This window comes from Cyprinus carpio, chromosome A11 (genome assembly GCF_018340385.1).
Source record: "Cyprinus carpio isolate SPL01 chromosome A11, ASM1834038v1, whole genome shotgun sequence".
NCBI lineage: Eukaryota > Metazoa > Chordata > Actinopteri > Cypriniformes > Cyprinidae > Cyprinus > Cyprinus carpio.
Window position 1 is genome coordinate 209,809 of NC_056582.1, and position 20,826 is coordinate 230,634.

At 44.4% G+C, this 20,826-nt stretch overlaps 1 protein-coding gene and 1 pseudogene across 2 annotated transcripts; one reads left to right on the forward strand and one right to left on the reverse strand.

The window, feature by feature from the left end:
• The first annotated feature begins 4,837 nt into the window (after positions 1-4,837).
• Positions 4,838-17,933, forward strand: LOC122146546 (annotated as a pseudogene).
• Positions 17,934-18,081: 148 nt separating this feature from the next.
• Positions 18,082-20,766, reverse strand: trim59 (tripartite motif containing 59). Of its 2 annotated transcripts, XM_019106740.2 has the most exons (3): positions 20,490-20,758; positions 20,292-20,406; positions 18,082-19,970 (listed from the first exon to the last, which is right to left on the reverse strand). In XM_019106740.2, the coding sequence occupies exon 3, from the start codon at positions 19,939-19,941 to the stop codon at positions 18,730-18,732; it is 1,212 nt and encodes a 403-aa protein (XP_018962285.2). In that variant the 5' UTR covers positions 19,942-19,970; positions 20,292-20,406; positions 20,490-20,758; the 3' UTR covers positions 18,082-18,729. The 2 variants fall into 2 exon arrangements, with proteins under 2 accessions (XP_018962285.2, XP_042621738.1); XM_042765804.1 differs by lacking the exon at positions 20,292-20,406 and having other exon boundaries at positions 20,490-20,766.
• Between the last annotated feature and the right edge of the window lie 60 nt (positions 20,767-20,826).

A 20,826-nucleotide genomic window follows, 5' to 3' on the forward strand; every position in this document is an offset into this window, starting at 1 on the left:
AGTGGTATCATTATGCCAGCGTATTGGATTATGTTTATGTTTTTCATCTTTAATGGTGCGATAGAGTTTAAGATATTAGAGCAAGTATTGTTAAAGATACTAAGATGCTCGTTTATATCCAGGTGACTGGTAAGAGTGTTCATATCCTGAGTGGCACCTAATAACTCATACTTTGAAGAGAATTCTTTACTTGAGCAGTCTGTAAATATACGAGTCCAGCGTGGCAATGATGATTGACTAGGGGTGTTTACATCAAGAGACACTGAGAACAATATGGGCAGGTGATCAGATATGTCAGCGTCCTCCATTTTTATGCAAATTCATTTCACGCCACAGATAAAATCTCCCACTCCCTGAGCATGAGCAAATTCATTTAAAAGAAAAACTGCCTTATTTACAGCACACATTGGGTCTCCGGTATATCGTAACTGGTGACATTTCACTCATAAATTGAGCAAATTCATTTAGAACCACCACGGCCAGATAAACAAGAGGAAAGAAAGTTGAAACAGCAGAACTTCAAAATAACTACGAGTCTCAGTTGATAGACTGCGACAGATATACGGGTTTTTAATCACTGTCTCCAAGCCTCCACCACGGCCAGATAAACAAGAGGAATTAAAAAAGCTACAGTCCTGAGGCACCAGTTCAATGAATGGGCTCAAATCTCCAGGTTTAATCCAAGTTTCAGTGATACATAGGGCATCTAGAGTGTGCGGAGTAAAAAAGTCATTTAATATAAATGTCTTATTTACCAGAGAGCGATCAAAGCCACATGGAAGGGCAACACCTCTCCCTGGGGTTGCGTAGATCTCCGAATCAGTTGAAGGTTAGAAGTATTTACTCCACCACGATGAACCCGTAGAGGGAGGCTGCGCGGAGAGACAAGGCCAGGGACAACAGGTCAAAGCCATCGATACGATGAGTCCACGAACGCCAGTGAAGACGTAATCCATGTATCATCATACGCCAATGCCATTTTACAGCCAGTGATAGAAACAGATGTAGATAAAAACATAAATACTAAGAACAACAGAAGCAGACAGAGATGTGGAGAGCAGCAGACGACGTGCCAAACACAGAGGAGCCATCTTGGAGCATTTTTTTTTGTTTCAAAGCGACTTACAACATTCAAACAATTCTATACAAATCTACTAACAACATTTCATCCACCCTATAAATTAACCCAACAGTATGTGTGCTCCCTGGGAATTGAACCCACAACCTGGCTGAATTGCTCTAACCCACAACTTTAGAATAAAATAATGACAGTATGACGCTGTAAAATAAACTGAAAATAAATCATTATCACAGGTGTATAATTTTTTCTTACTCTTCAGTAGGGAAATTACAATACTTCTGTCCTAATTTCTACACATGCAAACGTGTCTAAAACTATAACTTTTTGCCACATCTGTCAAAGGCTGGTGACTTTAATATATTTTTTCCCGGCCATGAAACTGTTTTTGCAGTTGCTGCTACTACAACAAGTAAACATATCTAATAATTAAAAAATGCCATTTGAAATTAGAACCAACCACTGCACGACACAAACAAAGATACAACACACATGTAGCATGAGCAGTTTTTATCTATTTATTTTAATTTCATTGTATCATTTCAACATTTGAAGCAAAAACTGAATGGTCTGACTTTAGCTTTGTGAAATTATGCTAGAACCTAATTAAAACAAAACCAGCAGACCGGCTGATTTCGCTCTCTGACAGCAGGTGGCGCTCGTGGAACAGAGGGAGAAATGCCATCGAAAGTCAGATCCCATCAGAAATACATTCATATAAACCCACACCCCAATATTTACATTTTTTCTTCCAATACACAGTTTGCTCTGGCTGTATCCTACAGTATTTTCTTTGTGCGGGTCTGTTTATTTTAGTCCTTGCTTGCAAGAGATAAACCTTTTACCTTTTATTTTGGTGGAAACTGCAGCTGAGCTTTTATTTCGGTGGAAAACACCAACTTCTGTGAAAACAGGCTTACAATCAGATCACGAGCTGATCGCAGGGAAAAAGTGCACAAGCAGCGCATACAGACTTGATGAGGGGATAAAGCCATATACGCTTAAGTTCGTTTGACGGAGACTTAACAAAAGCAATGGCGCGAAACACAACGTTAAAGACATTTTATGTTGTAATGAACAGTATCATCAATATATTTTTGGTTTATTATAAAACTGTGGCGGGACAGATTAGACTAGTTAATGAATGGGAAACACTAGGCTGTATTTTTTCACACTTCTCTTATTCTTAATTCAAGCGATGATGCAGCATGGTTGTTTTATATGAATGAATCTCTAAAGGGAAGCGATTGTCTTCAGAAAAGTTCTGATGGCATTTTCATTTTCTCTGATAAAGTAGAGGTTATGTGCGGAGAGTTATGGGGAAACCGCTGTATTTCTGCTGTTCCGACAGCGCCTCCTGCTGGCAGAGAATCAATTTGATTATTCAATAATCCCGTCTGCAGTTTTTGTTCAGATCAATGTGAAAATCCACCCATATAACCTCGTTTTAAATTAATATAATTTATACTTCTGACTCATTTCTTAAAAAATGGTTTAAAGGCTGAAATGTGAGGTTTATCTTTTTTTTTTTTTAGTTTTTGTGAAAACCTGTATCATGTTTTTACAGTCATTTTACAGTTTATTTATTACAATAGACATTAACCTACCATGCTCACACAGTATTCATTTTTATTTTTAAATTAATTTTTGCAAAGCCTTAAAAAGTCTTAAATGTAATTATAAAAATTAGGGAAGTACCGTTACCACTTTTTCACTTACGATACCGATGCCGCAGCTTTGGCTATTTGCCGATTCCGATATCAATCCGATATTTTTATTTTATTCTTAAACTAATACTAATAATAATATTAAACGGAAGCACTTTGCTCAATTAGCCACCTAAAAACATAAAAATCTTTGTCATTATTGTATACACATTACAAATACACATAATACACAAATAAAAATAAACAGTGTTTTGCAGGTACAATAGTATTTAGCAGTAGCATTCAGAAAATTGAATGAACAAGTAAAAATAAAACACAATATACATTGATCCTATTAAAGCAACAGTTTTAAAGTTTTTCAGTCAAGAGTATTGAGTGATTTTTCTCTTTGTATTTGGTGTTTTATTAACATTAAAGGAATAATTCACCCATAAATTAAAATAGGCTAGTGTTTTGTTTTTTATATCTTCATGTACCCACACAAAAATAGTTTTAAACCTGAATGAGTTCTCTTCTTCTGCTAAACATAAACTCTATTTAGAAGAAGGTGAAAAACCAAACAGTTGCTGGTTTACAGTGACTTCCAGAGTATTTTCGCCCTACTATCAAAGCTAATGTGGACCAGCAACTGTTTGGTTATCAGCTTCTTCAAAATATGTTCTTTTGTGTGCAGCACAAGAAAGAAGTGTGTGTGTGTATGTTAGTGTGTGTGTGTGTGTGTGTGTGTGTGTGTGTGTGTGTGTGTGTTAGTGTGTGTATGACAGAGAGAGAGAGTGTGTGTGTGTGTGTGTGTGTGTACCCTTACCAAAAAGTAGTATACTTCAGGTTTATTTTATTAAGTATACTTAAGTAAAGTTCAAGTATATTTTGACTTTTTGTAAGTATAAGTCAAGTATACGTAATTGTCATTATAAGTATATATCTTAGAAGTACATAAAGCCCAATTTCTGAGAAGTACATAAAAAGTAAACTAAAAGTATACTTTCCTATTTTTTAGTTTAAAATAAGTATACTAAAAGCACACTTGAATAAACTTATTTTTCGTAAGGGTATGTGAGAGAAGGTGTGTGTGTGCGCGTGTGTGTGTGTGTGTGTGTGTGTGTGTGTGTTTTAGAGAGTGAGTGTGTGTGTGTGTGTGTGTGTGTGTGTGTGTGTGTGTGTGTGTGTGTGTATGTGAGAGAGAGTATGTGTGTTTGTGTGTGTGTGTGTGCATGTGTGTGTTGTGTGTTTTGCAGACAGATGTCGATCAGGCATGGAGACAGCTATTGAGCGGAGTGTATACTTTGTGGCGGTGCGTATTAAAATAATCCTGAGTGTTCTGTGTCATTTGTGGTCACCTAAAACTGCAGATCATCATGCTGCTGCCCTCCGCTCTGATATATTTAGTGCATGTGAGCGCAGTCAAGCCCAGAAAATCAAGTACACAAGCATGAAGTACTGTGCCAATGAGACGCAGGGCCTCAGAAATACAGGCTCTGTACAGCAGCTGTCCACACCTCTGTCTTCATCTAACATCTGTCAGCAGAACCACGGCGAGCGCTGGACCAACACATGCATCAGACCACCGAGAGCGAGAATCTGACAACACCGCCGCATCTCAGATGTAGTTCATCCAAACCAAAAGCCTTACATCTCGCGAGATGTGCGTCAGGAGCGGTGCGTCGAGTGTGTGTGTGTGTGTGTGTGTGTGTGTGTGTGTGTGTGTGTGTGTTTTATCTACCTAATCTCAGTTTTTATTTTAAGCAGTTTCGAATGTTTTCAAATTTTGATGTATTTCTTACAGATTTACTACAGGACTCAGTGACTTTAAAAATATATCTATTAATTTATTTATTTATTTTTACTTTGTTAACAGCTTAACTCGGTTTCCTTTAGCTACTTAAATTATACTGTTTTTTAATTAATGATTTTTTTATAAATATATTGCTTTTAAATTGACCAGTCTGTATCTTGTCACTAAAAAAACAAACTACAGCTGCGTCTCAAATGATGCGCTGTACACTATGTACTTACGCACTCTGAACACACTACTCGCGCAGTGAACAAGTATGCGATTTGGGAGCTGTCCGGTCACGTGACGCGCGCTCCCATCAAGCACCGCGCGGCCCACAACGGACTCGGGTTTGTTCGCTCGGTTTACGCGCCATTTACGAGTGCGCGCTCAGTGCGGGGAAGCGAAGCGGCGCAGAGCTACCGAGTTTATCCTCCGTTTACTCTCTGAACGCGCACACATCGGAGGAATATCGACGCACATCAGCAGAGTCGAAGGTAAAGGACGACATGTATATGCGGCTCGAGAAGCGTCAGTGTGTGTTAATGAAGAGACGGAATAACCCGGTCTTATCAAACTGACGGCTGATGCGTTTCCAGCATATTTGTTTTTAATAATTACTCATAACTCGCTCTCTGCTTTAAAGTTTTACTGAACTGTTTCAGACGAGCTGAGCTCGGTTGTCGTGAGTAACGTTAGCTGCTGTAGTTTTTAGTTTGGTTCTGTTTCTAGCTGTTAACTCTTTGAAGACTGTCCGCACAAACCCAGCGGGCCGAAGAGTGTTTCTCTCGGTGTTTGAGCTCTTCATGAGGCGCTGGAGCTGTCAGCGACGACACACACACACACTCACACACACGCGTTAGGGTTTTCTCCGAGAGTAAAGAGAGTTTGCGGAGTGTGGACGGGTGTTTGATTCGGGCTGATGTGCTTTCAGGTGCCGTGAATCATGCCCGCGAAAACAGCCAAGAGCTCGACGGCCGCTAAGAGAGGCGCGGAGGCGCGGGATGAGTCCGAGGATGAGCGGCGCGCCCCCGCGGACAGCAGCTCCCCGCCCCGCCAGCACGGTAAGAGCGGCCCGACACCGTTCGTTCTGAAGTGACTCGAGTCCTCCTAGCTAGCACTTTCTTCTTTCGGACGAATACAGTCAGGGTTATATTAAATAATGTCCTGGCTCTTCCGAGCTTTATAATGGCAGTGAACGGGTGTTGAGGTTTTGAAGTCCAATAGAAGCACATCAGAAGTGCTCCACACGGTCTCCTGAAGTGAATCGATGCGTTTCTGTAAGAAAAAATACCCATATTTATAAATTAATAAACGGTGATATAAGTACGATTGTATTGTTCTGAAAGAAGAAAGTCATACACAGCTAGGATGAGTTGATTGTGAGTAAATCAAGGGCTCGTTTTCATCTCTAACAGGATTCAGCAGCACCAGTTCTTCATATCTGACTGACACACTACACGATTTATACAAACATTTATATGTCCAGAAAGTTTCATATAACCTGAAGTGTTCTTCATATATGCATGAGAAGTACATTTCATTGGGTTGTTTTCTGCCAAAGGATTTTTTAAAATTGCTTATTTTTTTTATAATATAAAACTCAGGGTAAATTTTATGTCTGACAACAAATATAGCATATTAAAATACATATTTCAGTTAATATAATTCCTTTATGATCCCCACCATCAACCACATGCATTACATCACTTAATTAAATTAATACAAGACTCCATATAAAAACAAAATCAAAGCGAAACAGAAACAAGCGCATTTATTTCAGTTCGTTATATTTCCGTAATGTCAGATCTTTTGGAAAGTAATGTAATGGAGTGATTGCCTAAAGCTTTTAATGATAGCAGTGAGGCTGATCATACAGGATGAAGCTTAAAACATCAGTGAATCCAGAGATCCTGACACTGAACGCTGCATGGAAACACACACACACACACACACACACACACACACACACACTCTTTCTGCTGCTGGACGGTGTTTCTCCTGGTGTTTGATGAGATGACGTGTGTGAGCGTGACTGTGTCTGTCTCTGTAGATGCGTCTCCGGGCGAGTCTGCTGAGGAGCTGGATAACCGCAGTCTGGAGGAGATCCTGGCCAGCATCCCTCCTCCGCCGCCCCCCGCCATGAGCTCCGAGCCCGGGGCCCCGCGCCTCATGATCACACACATCCTCAACAGAAACTTCAAGTCCTACGCCGGAGAGCAGATTCTGGGCCCCTTCCACAAGGTACCCTTCTGCTTCAGATCAGGTTTCTGTCTTTGAATCAGCTGTGTGTTGTTTTTAGTAGAGACTAGTGTTGTTTTTTGCGGCCTGTTTTAATTTTAGTCTTAGTCTAGTCTTTGTGTGAAGCTGTCATTTTAGTTTTTATCAGTTTTAGTCATGTTCATACTCTTTTTAGTCTAAGACGTTGTGTTTACACCTGTCTGTCATCAGCGTTTTTCCTGCATCATCGGTCCAAACGGCAGTGGCAAGTCCAACGTGATCGACTCCATGCTGTTCGTGTTTGGATACAGAGCTCAGAAGATTCGCTCCAAGAAGCTGTCTGTTCTGATCCACAGTTCTGACGCTCATCCGGACGTCCAGAGCTGCACCGTGGAGGTGCACTTCCAGAAGATCGTCGACAAGGTGAGCCAGCCTAGTGACGAAGAGCACACATCTACAGATTCAGCTCTCTCCACTGTAAACTCACGCTTTCAATTTAAAGACACCAGAAATATGATTATTTTTAAATAGCAGTGTGAATTACATCTACACTGTCAGCACTGTACTTCATCTAAAGCATTGTCAAACATTTCTTTTATTTTTGTATAAATATTACACATTTGCATATTACACATTTTACTGTACAAAAACACAAATACAGTGAACATGCAAACATTTTGAATTGTTTTTAAATAAAATAAAAGTGGGGAAGCTAAACTAAAAAAAAAAAAAATAGTTTAGCTAACCCACTTTTATTTTATTTAAAAACAATTCTAAATGTTTGCATGTTCACTGTATTTGTGTGTTTGTACAGTACATATTTTAAGCAGTTTGTTGAAGAAGAGTGCTCTAAAAAACAAAGCTGACCCTATACATTATGCTTCTTATTAGTTAAGTTTTGTCTGCTGTATCATGTTTATATTATTAGAGAGTTACTGAAGTGTGTCCTCTGTGTGTTCAGGAAGGAGACGACTACGATGTGATTCCCAACAGCGCTTTCTTCGTGTCGAGAACTGCTGCCAAAGATAATTCCTCCTCCTATCACATCAATGGCAAGAAAGCCACGTTCAAAGATGTGGGCACACTGCTGCGCAGCCACGGCATCGACCTGGACCACAACCGCTTCCTCATCCTGCAGGTAATCATGCAGCGCTGCATGCGTTCATCACTGCTGTTGGCCTCTCTGTTTTCTGGAGAGTCGTGAACGGGTTAAACCAGCCTACGAAAACCACCTTAGACCGCCGATATAGCAGCGCGTCATGGTTTTCAAACACGAGGGAAGGTGCAAACCATCATGTGCTGCTCTAGAGTTTTAAGGGACTCTCAAATGCTAAACCTGATATTTGCACACGGTTTGTAACACGGACTGTCCAAAAAGGTCAGAGGTCAACATCTGCCCACTCTACCTTCCTCACTCTAGCAGCACGTAAATATTGGTGTGTTAAAGTCAAGGCCAGCCCCAATATTGTGTGTGCTGCTTCAGTGAGGCAGGAGCCAGCCTCCTTCCCTTCCCTCCCATCATTTTCCACTAGTGTCACCAAACATTAATTATTTAATTAAGTCTGCGAGTCTGTGACGATCACATGGTCCTATGCAGGTTGTGTAATGCAACTCAAATCTCCTAGAAGCAAGTGTAAGTGCTGTGGTGTGATTGTCAGGGCGAGGTGGAGCAGATTGCCATGATGAAGCCCAAAGGACAGACGGAGCACGATGAAGGCATGCTGGAGTACCTGGAGGACATCATCGGCTCCTGCCGTCTCAAAGAGCCCATCAGTGTCCTGTGCCGGCGGGTGGAGCTCCTGAACGAGCAGCGCGGAGAGAAGGTACAACTATACAGCCATCAGCAGCTGCACACAGGCCAGGAGCTCACAGTGCAGTTACCCTTTACTTCTGCTCTAAGAACAAGGGAGTAACACACCGCAGGGCTCATAAATCTCTAGCCCGGCGTCCCAGGACTGGTGTGTTTTCCAGTCGGGTCACCTTGAATAGTGATGTAAGAGTCCTTCCTTGATTCACCTCGTCCTCTCGCTTGTTGGGGTGAAACGGATCCTAGTGTTTCTAAGTCTTGCTGATTTAAACATTCAGGTGTTTTAAACCATTCACGCACATGAAGAGGCCATGCAGTTAAGTTAGTTTCATTATTTGAGATTTCAACGGGCTGATTTTGCTGTGCACTGTGTCAGTGTAGTAAATGTGCAGGTGTGTTTGTGTGCAGCGGAATCGAGTGAAGCTTGTGTAAAGAAAGAGAAGATCAGCTCTGGGGAGAGAATAATAAAGCCGTGGATTTTCCTCCTCCTTGGAGAACGACGTCTTTAAGAAGCGGAACCTGCTCTGTCAGTTCTACGTGTACGACACATTCACAAAAAACCTTGATCAGACACACAGGCTTTCAGTTCAGGACATTCTACAGTTTTCGCGACACAGTGGGGAGAGTGGGGTTGGTGTTGTGCCCAATCAGATGTGTTCTAGAAATTTTACCTAGATTTTCAGTGAATCAGTAGTGACCTGTGCTGCTACTCATAAGAGTGACGTGTTGTTTTTTTCGTCAGACATGATCTACAGAAGCTTGTTTCGGCCCGGTATAAGCTGAGAAACATCAGTATTCAGGAGTACACAAAGAACTGAGTGACAGAAAGCAGCCATCTGGACAGAAGAATGAATAGCAAGAACGAGCAGCTGAAGGGCGTAGGAGAAGTGAGACCTTCGTCATCTCTTCTGAAAGCTTGAATATATGCCTGATTCTTTACGTATTAGTGTGTCCGTCTGCTGCTCATACCTGGGCGTGTTTTTGGCACTGTCTTAAGTTGAGGGTAGTTGTGCTTGTTTTCTCCTCGAAAGGACTGTACCCAATCTGACCAAGTTCATGATAGCCGAAGTAGAGTTGTACCACCAGCTGGACCTGCAGGACGTGGAGGTGCGCGAGAAACTCAAACACACCAAGAGCATAGGCCAGAAACAGCAGAAGCAGCTTCATAAGGGCAAGGAAAGTTTAGGCGTCCGCGTCTGAGCAGTATGCAGGGCATGCGGGCGTGGCTGGCAGCGGACGCTGAGACTTCATGAGCGCTAGCGGGAGGCGTGTTCAGAAGGAGGAGTGTGCAGCTGGGAGGAAGGCAGGAGGAGCAGGTGATGGAGAGGAGCGTGCCCTGCGAGCAGAATAAACGAGGTGAAGATGTCTCTCATCGCGCAGCGGCGTCTGATATTTTCAGAAGGAGGAGCTGGAGAAGAAAAAGCTGCTGGAAGGAGGCAGAAGCATTTGGGCGCAGGAAAATTTGATTTTATGGAGATCAACCTGAAAGGAGGAGACCAGCGGCTCCTGCAGGAAGATAAAGAGGTGAGGAGTAAAAAATTCTAAATGTCTCTATTTAAGACGCTAGTTTTGAAGCAGTTAAGGGATCATGTTTGTGGATGATTTCCCAGCTGAAAACTATCATACTCTTAGGTTGAATTCCTGTGCTGAGACTCGATGATAAAAATTAACACTTTGCATGTTAGGTTTGAGCTCTGCCGTGGGGATGCAAGAGGACTCATATAAGATAAATTTTTTAAAGATGCATTTTTTGTTGGGGGGGGGGGGGGGGGGGGGGCTGCAAAAAAAACCCCCTTGAAAAATTGAACATTTTTAATTTTAATTCAAATCAAAATTTTATCCAACTAGCTGAATATTAAATGAAATGACATCAAAGCTTTTCCGGAGACACTTGGTTCACTTCAAAGCTACATTCGGTCTAAAAACATCTGCGCCGCGTTTTGATTTGAAACGTGCACTATCCGTGATTATTTTAGTGGTCAGCCACAAATAGATGAGTGTATGGGAAGCACTGGGCTTCTACACTGATTCTCTGAACAGTGCAGTTTTTTCTGTGAGGTGTAGCTGCTGCTGAGTGTTTGCTCGTGGTGTTCCTGCAGAAGAGAGAGCAGGAGCTGCTGGAGCTGAGTAAGACGGTGAACCAGACGCGCTCACGAATGGACGTGGCTCAGTCCGAGCTGGATATCTACCTGAGTCAGCACAACACGGCTGTGAGCCAGCTCAACCAGGCCAAAGACGCTCTGCAGGAGACTGTGGACACGCTGAGAGAGAGGAGAGCCGCCATCAAAGACCTCAACGCCAGGATACCCCCGAGTGAGGAGCAGCTCAAGAAGGTGACTTCTAACAGAAGATCATCAGATGAATGCGTGACAGTAATCTTCTGCTGTCTGTATCCAGTAGATGTGTGTGTCTTTGATTGAAACCGTGTGTGTGTGGTGCAGGACGAGCAGGAGCTGGAGCAGATCTCGGAGCAGGACCAGCAGAAGCGGATGCAGGTGGGAGACATGAGACAGAAGGTGGCTGAGGCCAAGAGCTCTCTGTCCACCAACCGCAGCCGCAACAAAGTGCTGGACGCCCTCATGCAGCAGAAGCGCTCGGGGAAGATCCCGGGCATCCTGGGACGGCTGGTGCGTCCCTCACGTTCAGCTCGGCTAGAGAGTCTTTCTGTGCTGTTAAACACGTTCACGATCCTGTCGTTCTCTCAACAGGGAGACCTGGGAGCTGTTGATGAGAAATACGACATCGCCATCTCCTCCAGCTGCGGCTCGCTGGATAATATCTTAGTGGACACCATTGACACGGCGCAGAGGTGCGTCACGTTCCTGAAGACCCAGAACATCGGTGTGGCCACATTCATCGGTCTGGACAAGGTGAGTGATGAGCTGGTGATGAGACGTTATGCTCGTGCCGTGTGTCCAGTGCTGACGGTGTGTGCCGCTGCTGTTCAGATGAAGGTGTGGCAGCAGAGCATGGGCTCCATCTCCACTCCGGAGAGCACCCCTCGTCTGTTTGACATGGTGCGTGTGAAGGACGAGAGCGTGCGGCCGGCGTTCTACTTCGCTCTCAGGGACACGCTGGTGGCCAGAGACCTGGAGCAGGCCACGCGGGTGGCGTTCCAGAAGGACAAGCGCTGGAGGGTGGTCACGCTGCAGGGGCAGGTCATCGAGCAGGCCGGTGCGTCACTCACGTCTCTACAGCCCTAGGAAACCATTCCCTTTTACTCCCTTCAGCTTCGGTTTTTCTGGGTTACGTTTTAATGATTAAATATTAGTAATTAATGGTGCTCCGATCAGGATTTTTGGAGCCGATCACAGGAAGCAGTGTCTGTGCCGATACCAGCCTTTTTGAAGCACCTAAATATTTGATCACGCAGTGCATTTTTGTTCTTACTGTGAGGTGTAGAAAGTGTTGCACACAGCACAAGCCTGAGTTAAAACACTATTGAATTCACAAAAAAAGACAAGTAAACAGTAATAAAATAAGAACAACTAAACAATTTATAAGCAGTAGTACAAATAAATAAAATAGAATAAAGATACAAAATAAGGAATCAAACATAAAACAATACTGGACAGTATTCCCTGAGTAAGTTTAATACATATTAATCCTTACAAAACTAAGGTTACAAAAGATAGTCATTAATGAGATCAGTGAGTGTCATGACAAAGAAAAAAATCAGAGGCGGCAGCAGAATTTATAAGTCTTGTTTCTGCAAGGACCGGATATACAATATACTGTTACACAACATTTTCAGCTGTCTAAGTTCACTTCAGACAAAACCGCCTGTGTACATGCATACTCATCGAGACACATTTGTGTGTGTTTGACCATTAAAATAGGGCTGAGATGGTGGCAGATTTGTACCACCGCAGTGGTAATGGGACTAACTACTGCCGGTAAAAATTAATCGCCTGCACAACTGCTGCTTCTGTCACTTTTTCTCTTGACATGAAGTGCATTTATTCAGCAGTATGACTGAGAATGGGAGACGTTTCAGACGCGTGCTCCTCTTCAGCTAAGTGCCAGGCGCGAGTCAAACGAGAGTGCAGAAAACGCTAGGCTACTGTGCGCGCAGCACAAAGTGCATGCTGTATTCTTTCATTTCAATGCGCAAAATAAACTACATGCATTCAATGTCATGGTCAGTTAAGTCATGAAGTTACCAAAAAGGCGATTAAAGCTGACTTAAATCTGTGTATGCATGTAATATATTTTATATGAGTCACATTTAAGAACATGTCTCTGAAATGGTTTTCAATCCTGTCCTGGAGCAGCCCAGCACTGTCTCCTCATCTAACGCACCTGATTTAACTCGTCAGCTCGTGTTTATTCCAGCACTTCTGTTAGTGAATACACAGCCTGCAAAACTCTAAAATAAAATAAATAATACAGTTAAACAAGAAAGTAGCCTAAATAAGAAAGTTAAATACACCCTCTCTACCGGCACGGCGTGACAGAATACTATAGAAGTCATTATAATCAGTGATGCTACACGACACTATAGGAGAACTCCCCGACAGTAAACTGTCTCGTCCGGTCTGTGAGGTACTGACACAGAGTTCAGATGTAACACGTCCTCTATTGTGCACGTGATGATTGCTGTCCGCGGTGCTGCTGGCTGTAGTGCAGACTGGATGTGCTGATGAGAGCGCGGTGATTCACTCTCTCTATCACTCAGAGCTCCCCTGTTAGTAATCAAAAAAACATCTAATTCAACTCTTCAATAAAAATGTAGCAACTTTTTTTTTTTTTTTTTTTTTTGCTAAATTCAGGTTTTATTTTTTTGGATTATATTTAATGGTAAAGAATAAATATTAGTAATCAAAAAGTCTAATAAATTCATGAATCTTACAAAAATTTAGCAACAATTTATTAAAAGTTTAACACAAATTACAGTTTTAGGGCCTTTATTAAATGTTTTATTTTTTTACCAAATCCTGTTTCTATTTTTTCTGGATTGTTTTAATGGTTCGATTATATAATAATAATCAAAAACCATGTTTAATCAAATTAATTCATAAAACATTAAATATTGAATAATTTATTAATTTCTACAATAATGGGGACTTATGAAATGGTTTTATTTTTTCAGCATTTTTTCAAATTTTTCTGGATTTCATTTAATATAAATGAATATTATATTATTAATATAAATTCATGTTCAGAAACATAGATTATCAAACGAAGACAAAAAATATGTAATGTATTCTTTTAAAATGCAGTCAAATGAAAATGTTTTATTATTATCAAGAACACTGACGTACATTTAGCTGTAAATTAGTAATATTTCTGTTATAACTTCTAGTTAAAGCAGACTTATTTTTAAGGTTGTAGTGAAGAGTTTCTGTGTCTGCAGAAGGATGTCTAAACGTGACTCAGAGCCGCTCTGGAGATGACACACGCACTATATGCAGACTCAGTTATTTCTGTTTGCAGTTTCATGTTCAGAAACACCAGTGTCGTGATTCGACACTCCACTCTATAGGAATGGCAGTATTGTGACTGTGTCATCTGTGTTTGTGTGGATGACCCTCAGGCACTATGACCGGAGGAGGAGGACGAGTGATGAAGGGCAGGATGGGCTCCTCGGTCTGCGCTGATGTCTCTCAGGAGCAGGTCAGAGCAGATGATAACTCGTCCACAAATCATAACAGTCTCAGCCTCATGTGGGTCCAGAGCACAGCAGGATGTGTTTCCAGATGGTCTGTGCTGCTCGTACTGTGGCACTTTTAAATCCATACGTGCAATTTAATCTATTTATTTTATTTACAATTTGATAATTAAACATTTCCAGCTCCAGTTTTTTGACAGAAAGAAGTCTTTCATGTTGGTTCTGGTGCATCACCAGCTAAAGCTGTGTGTTTGTGTGCAGCTGGATAAGATGGAGTGTGATCTGAACAAGGAGCTGACGCAGCTGCAGGACTGGCAGCAGAGGAAACATCAGCTGGAGGAGAAGGTGCACGGAGCCAGACGTGAGCTGAGAGACATGAAGAATACGCTGGAGAAAATACACCGCCACCATCCAGGTGAGACGGCGCAGCTGAACACGAGCGTGAACTAGCGAGCCCTGCCCCCTGCTGACCCTGATGTGTGTTACAGAGCCTGACGGAGCAGGAGCTCCATCTCAAGACTCAGATCAAAGACCTGGAGGCCAAGGTCATCTCCGCCGCTCCTGATAAAGCCAAGCAGAAGCAGATGGAGAAGAGCCTGGAGCTCTACAGGAAAGGTGTGTTTGTTTCATCATCTGTCATCACTCTCTCAGTCCTGCATGACTTTTCTTCTGAAAACAGAAGGCGATCTGAAGAACACTGGGGGTCTGCTCAACATAAGACACTAAAAGCACGTTTCTTCAGTCTCGTGTGTTGGCCGGTCGATCTGTGCGTCTCTTGATGTAGTAATGGTGTTTTGTGTTTCATGGACTTCGAGGCAGCGTCCACTAAAGCAGGGAAGGTGGAGGCAGAGGTGAAGAGGCTGCACACGCTCATCGTGGACATCAACAGCCATAAGCTGAAGGCCCAGCAGGACAAACTGGACCAGATCAACACACAGCTGGACGAGTGCTCCTCAGCCATCACCAAAGCCCAGGTGGCCATCAAGACTGCTACGGACGGTCAGTGACCACTGAGACGGTGTCCGTTAGTCGTTTTCTTCATTCTTTCTCCGCTCTGGAAGTCTATGGCAGCTCATAGAACCGCTTGTTATGAAGTGTGGCACACAGATAGAGGACAGTCTCAATATTAACCACAGCAAATTTGGAGTCTCTCTCACCAATGTGCCAAAATTTGCACTCATATTTCCGCTAATAACTTTTGAACCATAATTCCTCATACTAAGTCAAATGGACACCAAAATGTCTTTTCTACAGGTCAAGATTTTTAGCAATTTAGAATTTTGTGACAAATCTACTTTTCGAACTCGTCCTAGATGGTTTGTCTGATATTGGCTCAGATCATCTTCAGAGTATTGTGGCAGAAATGATATGTTTCACCTCAAACCGTTTCTGTACAGTAAAACATCTGATTAAAGACATGAATTTGAGTCCGCTCCAGTAGGTTGTGCTTTAAAGCACTTCATGAGCACAGTTTACTGTGGATCTGTCCACCCCAGGGGATATGTCAGGAGCTGAGCTCTGTAGAGGGCCAGTGGGTTCGTCTCTGACGTGAATGTTGTCCTCTGATGTGTTAGTAATCTGAAGAAGTCCGAGGACAGCGTGTCTCAGCTGGAGAAGGAGATGGGAGAGAATGAGAAGCTGACGGAGGAGCTGACGGAGCAGCTGAAGAAGCTGGAGGAGGAGGCGGGAGAGATCATGCAGACGTACCAGCAGGCCGAGGTGCTTCCGTCTCATCCTCTCTCTCAGACGCTGAACACGTCAGACGCTCGGCGCTGATCTCTGGGTGTGTGTGTGTGTGTGTGTGTAGGAAGCTCTGCCGGAGGTTCAGGAGCAGCATCGAGGAGTGCTGCAGGAGATCAAGGCCCTACAGGAGCAGGAGCACGCGCTGCAGAAGGAGTCTCTGAGCGTGCGGCTGAAGGTGGAGCACATCGACACGGCCATCGCTGAGTGCCACAACAAGATCAAACACTGGGAGAAAGAGGTACTGACACACGTCACATCTGGACACAGACTGTATACTCACAGAGATTTCGCTGGTGCAGTAATTACAGTTAATGATATATTGTGTGCTATAATGTGTAATCATGTAGCCCAGTCATTAAGTGTACTCCTTCAGTCCTAAAGACTAATTACGTGAGAGCTTTAACAGATGTTTGATTTCTCGCCTATCGGATGTGTTTAGTTGTATTTGTTCTGCTCCGGGCCCTTTCTCTGCGCTCACAGTGGTGTGTGTGTTAGGCCAGCAGGCTGTCTCTGCACCCCATCGATGGAGCTCCAGAAGAAGAGCTGCCTGCACTGAACCCAGAGCAGCTGGAGGACATCGGCAACCCAGACCTCATCAAGAACGAGATCGCTCTGCTGGAGGACCGCTGCTCCAACATGAAGCCCAACCTGGGAGCCATCGCAGAGTTCAAGAAGAAGGTACCAGAGATCCACGCGCGGTGGTCAGCTGATGGATGACCGCGTCAGCACTCTGACTCTGTGTATCTGTGTGTGTGTGTGTGCAGGAGGAGCTGTATCTGCAGCGGGTGGCGGAGCTCGATGACATCACCACACAGAGAGACGCCTTCAAGAGAGGCTGCGAGGACCTGCGCAAGCAGAGGCTGCACGAGTTCATGGCTGGATTCAACATCATCACCAACAAGCTGAAGGAGAACTACCAGATGCTCACGCTAGGAGGAGACGCCGAGCTGGAGCTGGTGGACAGCCTGGATCCCTTCTCCGAGGGCATCATGTTCAGGTGTGTGTGTGTGTGTGTGTGTGCAGAGCAGTACTCCCAGAGAAAACTGAATGACTCGATCAAATGCTACCAGACTTTCTAAAGCAGTTCAAGCAGAACAGTCTTGTTTTATTGAATTATGACTTTGGTAAGCTGCAGCAAAGCAGTATCAGGTCCCAGTTTATCCAGTGATATCTGACAGCTCTGTTTCCTGTGTTCCCAGTGTGCGTCCTCCTAAGAAGAGCTGGAAGAAGATCTATAACCTGTCCGGAGGAGAGAAGACGCTCAGCTCTCTGGCGCTGGTGTTTGCGCTGCATCACTTCAAGCCCACGCCGCTCTACTTCATGGACGAGATCGACGCCGCCCTCGACTTCAAGAACGTCTCCATCGTGGCCTGCTACATATACGTACGTACACTTCCCTGCATGACCGTTCACAGTGAACACAGACCCACTCCTCAGCGTTCGATGTCTTGTGCAGCCACGTGAAGGGAGATTTCAGTTCAGAATCAGTTACCTTTTAATGAGCTTCATTTAAATGTCCGTCTCTACATAAACCTAGACGAAACTGAATTCAGTGTAATCCTGGAAACACCACATTTATATAAAAATTATGAGAAGTGAGTCTTGTAACAGATGGCTGATTTTAAGAAGTTCGGTTATACCGGCAGTCAGTGCAGTGCTGATTCTAACATGCTTCTGTTGAACGTTCCCACATTATTGCAGGAGCAAACCCAAGAACGCTCAGTTCATCATCATCTCGCTGAGGAACAACATGTTTGAGATGGCCGACCGTCTCATCGGCATCTACAAGACACACAACACCACCAAGAACGTGGCCATCAACCCCAAAACCATCGTCCTGCGTGAGATCGAGACGGCGTGAGGACCACTCCTTCCTTCTGATGTTCATCACTTCTCTCTTTCTGTCTCCAAACCTCTCGTTCCTTCCTTTGTTTTTAAATAAAATGAGTTTTATACTACAGAGTGATTATAACATGGACTATTATCATGTTTTAACTGCACTGCAGCTGAATATTTTAAATAAACATTAAACGTGGCATTGTGAGTTTTGTGATTCTTATGTTTTATAAACTAAAACACGATCAGCTCTTGATAAAGTCCCGCCTCATGCTTGAGTTGAGCTTCATGTGATGGATTTCTGAACAGCCAGAAGAGAGCATCAGGCGGGAAGAGAGCTTTATTCATCTCTGAATCTGACTTCAGGAATCAATGACTCTGAAGGGCAGACAGATGCTCAATTTTGAAGTTTTATACAACAAGTACAGTGCAAACAGTAAGTGTTTTTAGTAATCATTTGTAGTAGTACAAAAGAGTAGAACAAAATTAGAAAAGTACATATAAAGTTCTTAAAATTGAGATAAAAAAAGTAGGTCCCTAATGTCTGGTATGGTGCTCATATAGTCAGTGTGGTGTGTGTATCTGCATGATGGCTGTCACCACCTTAGAGTATGTGATTTCAGACACAGCCAAAGTCTAAAAACAGCCTCAGTGTGCCGTCTATGGAAGTGTGGGAAGACGGCATCATGGGTAATGTAGTCCCCTTGTACTGCAGCACACACCTGCTCATTATTTTTAGTAACAGGCTGTTTTATAAACCACTCGCATGCAATTCTTTTTCCCTGTCCAGTGATGTTGTTATTGATGTTTTTGTGCGCAAAGCTTTAACGCATGTAAGTGAACCTTTAGGAACATTAACATAAAGGCATGTCACGACCCCTTGAAGTGTGGATTTGATCTGTAATGAACCAGTGTTTGTACATGATTAGCCTTATTCTTGGATGAGCTGTTTGACCCAGAAAAGCTGAATATCTGCATCCTCTTCAGCATGTAACACTAGTGCAGTGTTCTGAGAAAGCTGAGCAGATGCTGATAGGTGTTTTCTCCTAGACTGGAGATAAAGGTGTGTAGTTTGGTGCTGATGTCGTGTAGCAGACCGCAGAAGGACGTGCCCATCTCATGGAGCGTCTGGGTGAGTTCAGCTGAAACGCTCTGAAAGAGAGAGATCCCCGGAGTGCTTCCACACACTGAGAGTAAACACAGGGCTGTGAGGAGCAGCAGCAGCACGAGGGCCGGAGGTGAAGGACCCCGCCGGAGCCCCGCTCCGTCAGCAGCGCCGGCTGTCGAGCACCATGACACTTCTGGAAGAGGAGCGTCTCTCAGAGCTCTGATGGTCAGGTCTGACCAGTGCTCCTGGAGGAAGCGCTCTGCTCGCGGGGCCAGGTGCAGGCGGGGGACCTCCGGCAGCGGCGTCTGGATCAGGGCGGTCACTCGCTCCCTCAGCTGATGCACCTGCTCCAGATACTCCAGCGGACACTCCTCGCTCTCCACGCTGCAGCTGAGGGCCATCAGCCGGCTGTGCTCCTCCTGCATGTCCTTCACCTGCTGGACGAGCGGCTCGTAAGCACTGGTCAGCAGCGCGCTCGCCCGGTCCAGAGCCTGCATGCACTGCTCCTGCTTCTGGGCCAGGATGAGGTCAAGGCTCTGGAAAAACCGTGAGACGGCCTCGCGGTCATCCTGAAGCAGAGCTTGGCAGCGTTCCCTCTCCTGCGCCAGGCGTCCGGCCCGACCGCGGACCTCCTCCCAGCGCTGGCCCTCCAGCCTCTCCGCCAGCCGGCCCCGGGCCCCGCGCTCCTTCACGAGGGCCGTCTGCAGGTCGTCGATGGCGTGGCCCCGGTGCTGACCGGTGGTCAGGCAGAGGCCGCAGATGAGCTGGCGGTCCTGGACACAGTAGACGTTGAGGGGCTGGCGCGGGTGCTCGGGGCAGGCGGGGGGGCCGCGGTCGCGCTGGTACTTCTCCACGATGGCACGCAGGCAGACGTTGACCGGCAGCGCGTCCACACCGTCAGCGGGCAGCTCCACCACGCCGCGGCAGCTGGGGCACTTGAGCGGCAGACGCAGGGGACGCCAGATGGAGAAACCCACCGAGACCTGCAGCACGCTCTCCAGACAGCTCCTACAGAAGGTGTGCGAGCAGGGCAGCACTCGGGGGTCAGAGAAGAGCGCGTAACACACCGAACACGTCAGATCCTCCTCCAGGTCTTCCATCACGGGGAAACCTGACCAACAGAGCTCCCCTGAGAACAGATTCAGAGATGAGTGAGCGTTTCAGAAGAACTGGCCCTTCAAGAACAGATGTGACAAAATATATTTCTAAAAAAAGTTGAGTGTTGTAAAAGTCATGTGATGTAGGACATTAATGTGTACTATGTTTAAGGTCCTTGTGATCATGCGCAGATGTTTTATTCTGGGCACAAACCTTAAATCTTGTATTAATATAAAGGGTAGCTTTGTTTCTAGAATGATGATCGTCTACGGGTGTTATTTAATCAACTTATTCGTTTTATTTTAATGTTAATACGAGCTAAATATCAATACAGTGAACTATAAGAACTTACTGTTTTGATGAATTTAACGCATTAATCTATAACTGTTGATGTATTGATGACGTCACCGAAACAGAACTACCAGAAGTTCCTCAAACAGCATCAACACGCTCGTTACTAAGATAACCTAATTACACGAGGAAACATTAAGAACTGATTAGGACTCGGGAAATGTAGAAACATGTTAAAGACAGAAATAAGCGCTCTGACCGTCAGAAGTCCAGCGGAATGACAACACGAGCTGCGCATGCGCACACACACTGCTCTCCACCAATCACAGCTCTGGATTCAACGCGTCCTCAGCGCAGCACTTAAGAGGAGGCATGTGATTGGTGGAAAGTTGATGTTGAAACCCGCATGTCCGTTATAACTGTGTGTGTGTGTGAGTGAGTTTGTGTGTGTGTGTGTGTGAGTGTGAGTGAGTGAGTTTGTATGTGTGTGTGTGTGGAAAGTTCTGTTCGTTCACTGAGTCCCAGCCACCTTCTCTCAGCTGAACCTCATTGAGACCGCCTGAAACCAGCAGATGCATTATGACTGGATGATAACA

Coding starts and splice junctions, on each gene's coding strand:
- trim59 (XM_042765804.1), bottom strand. CDS start 19,941: ATGGAAGACCTGGAGGAGGATCTGACGTGTTCGGTGTGTTACGCGCTC.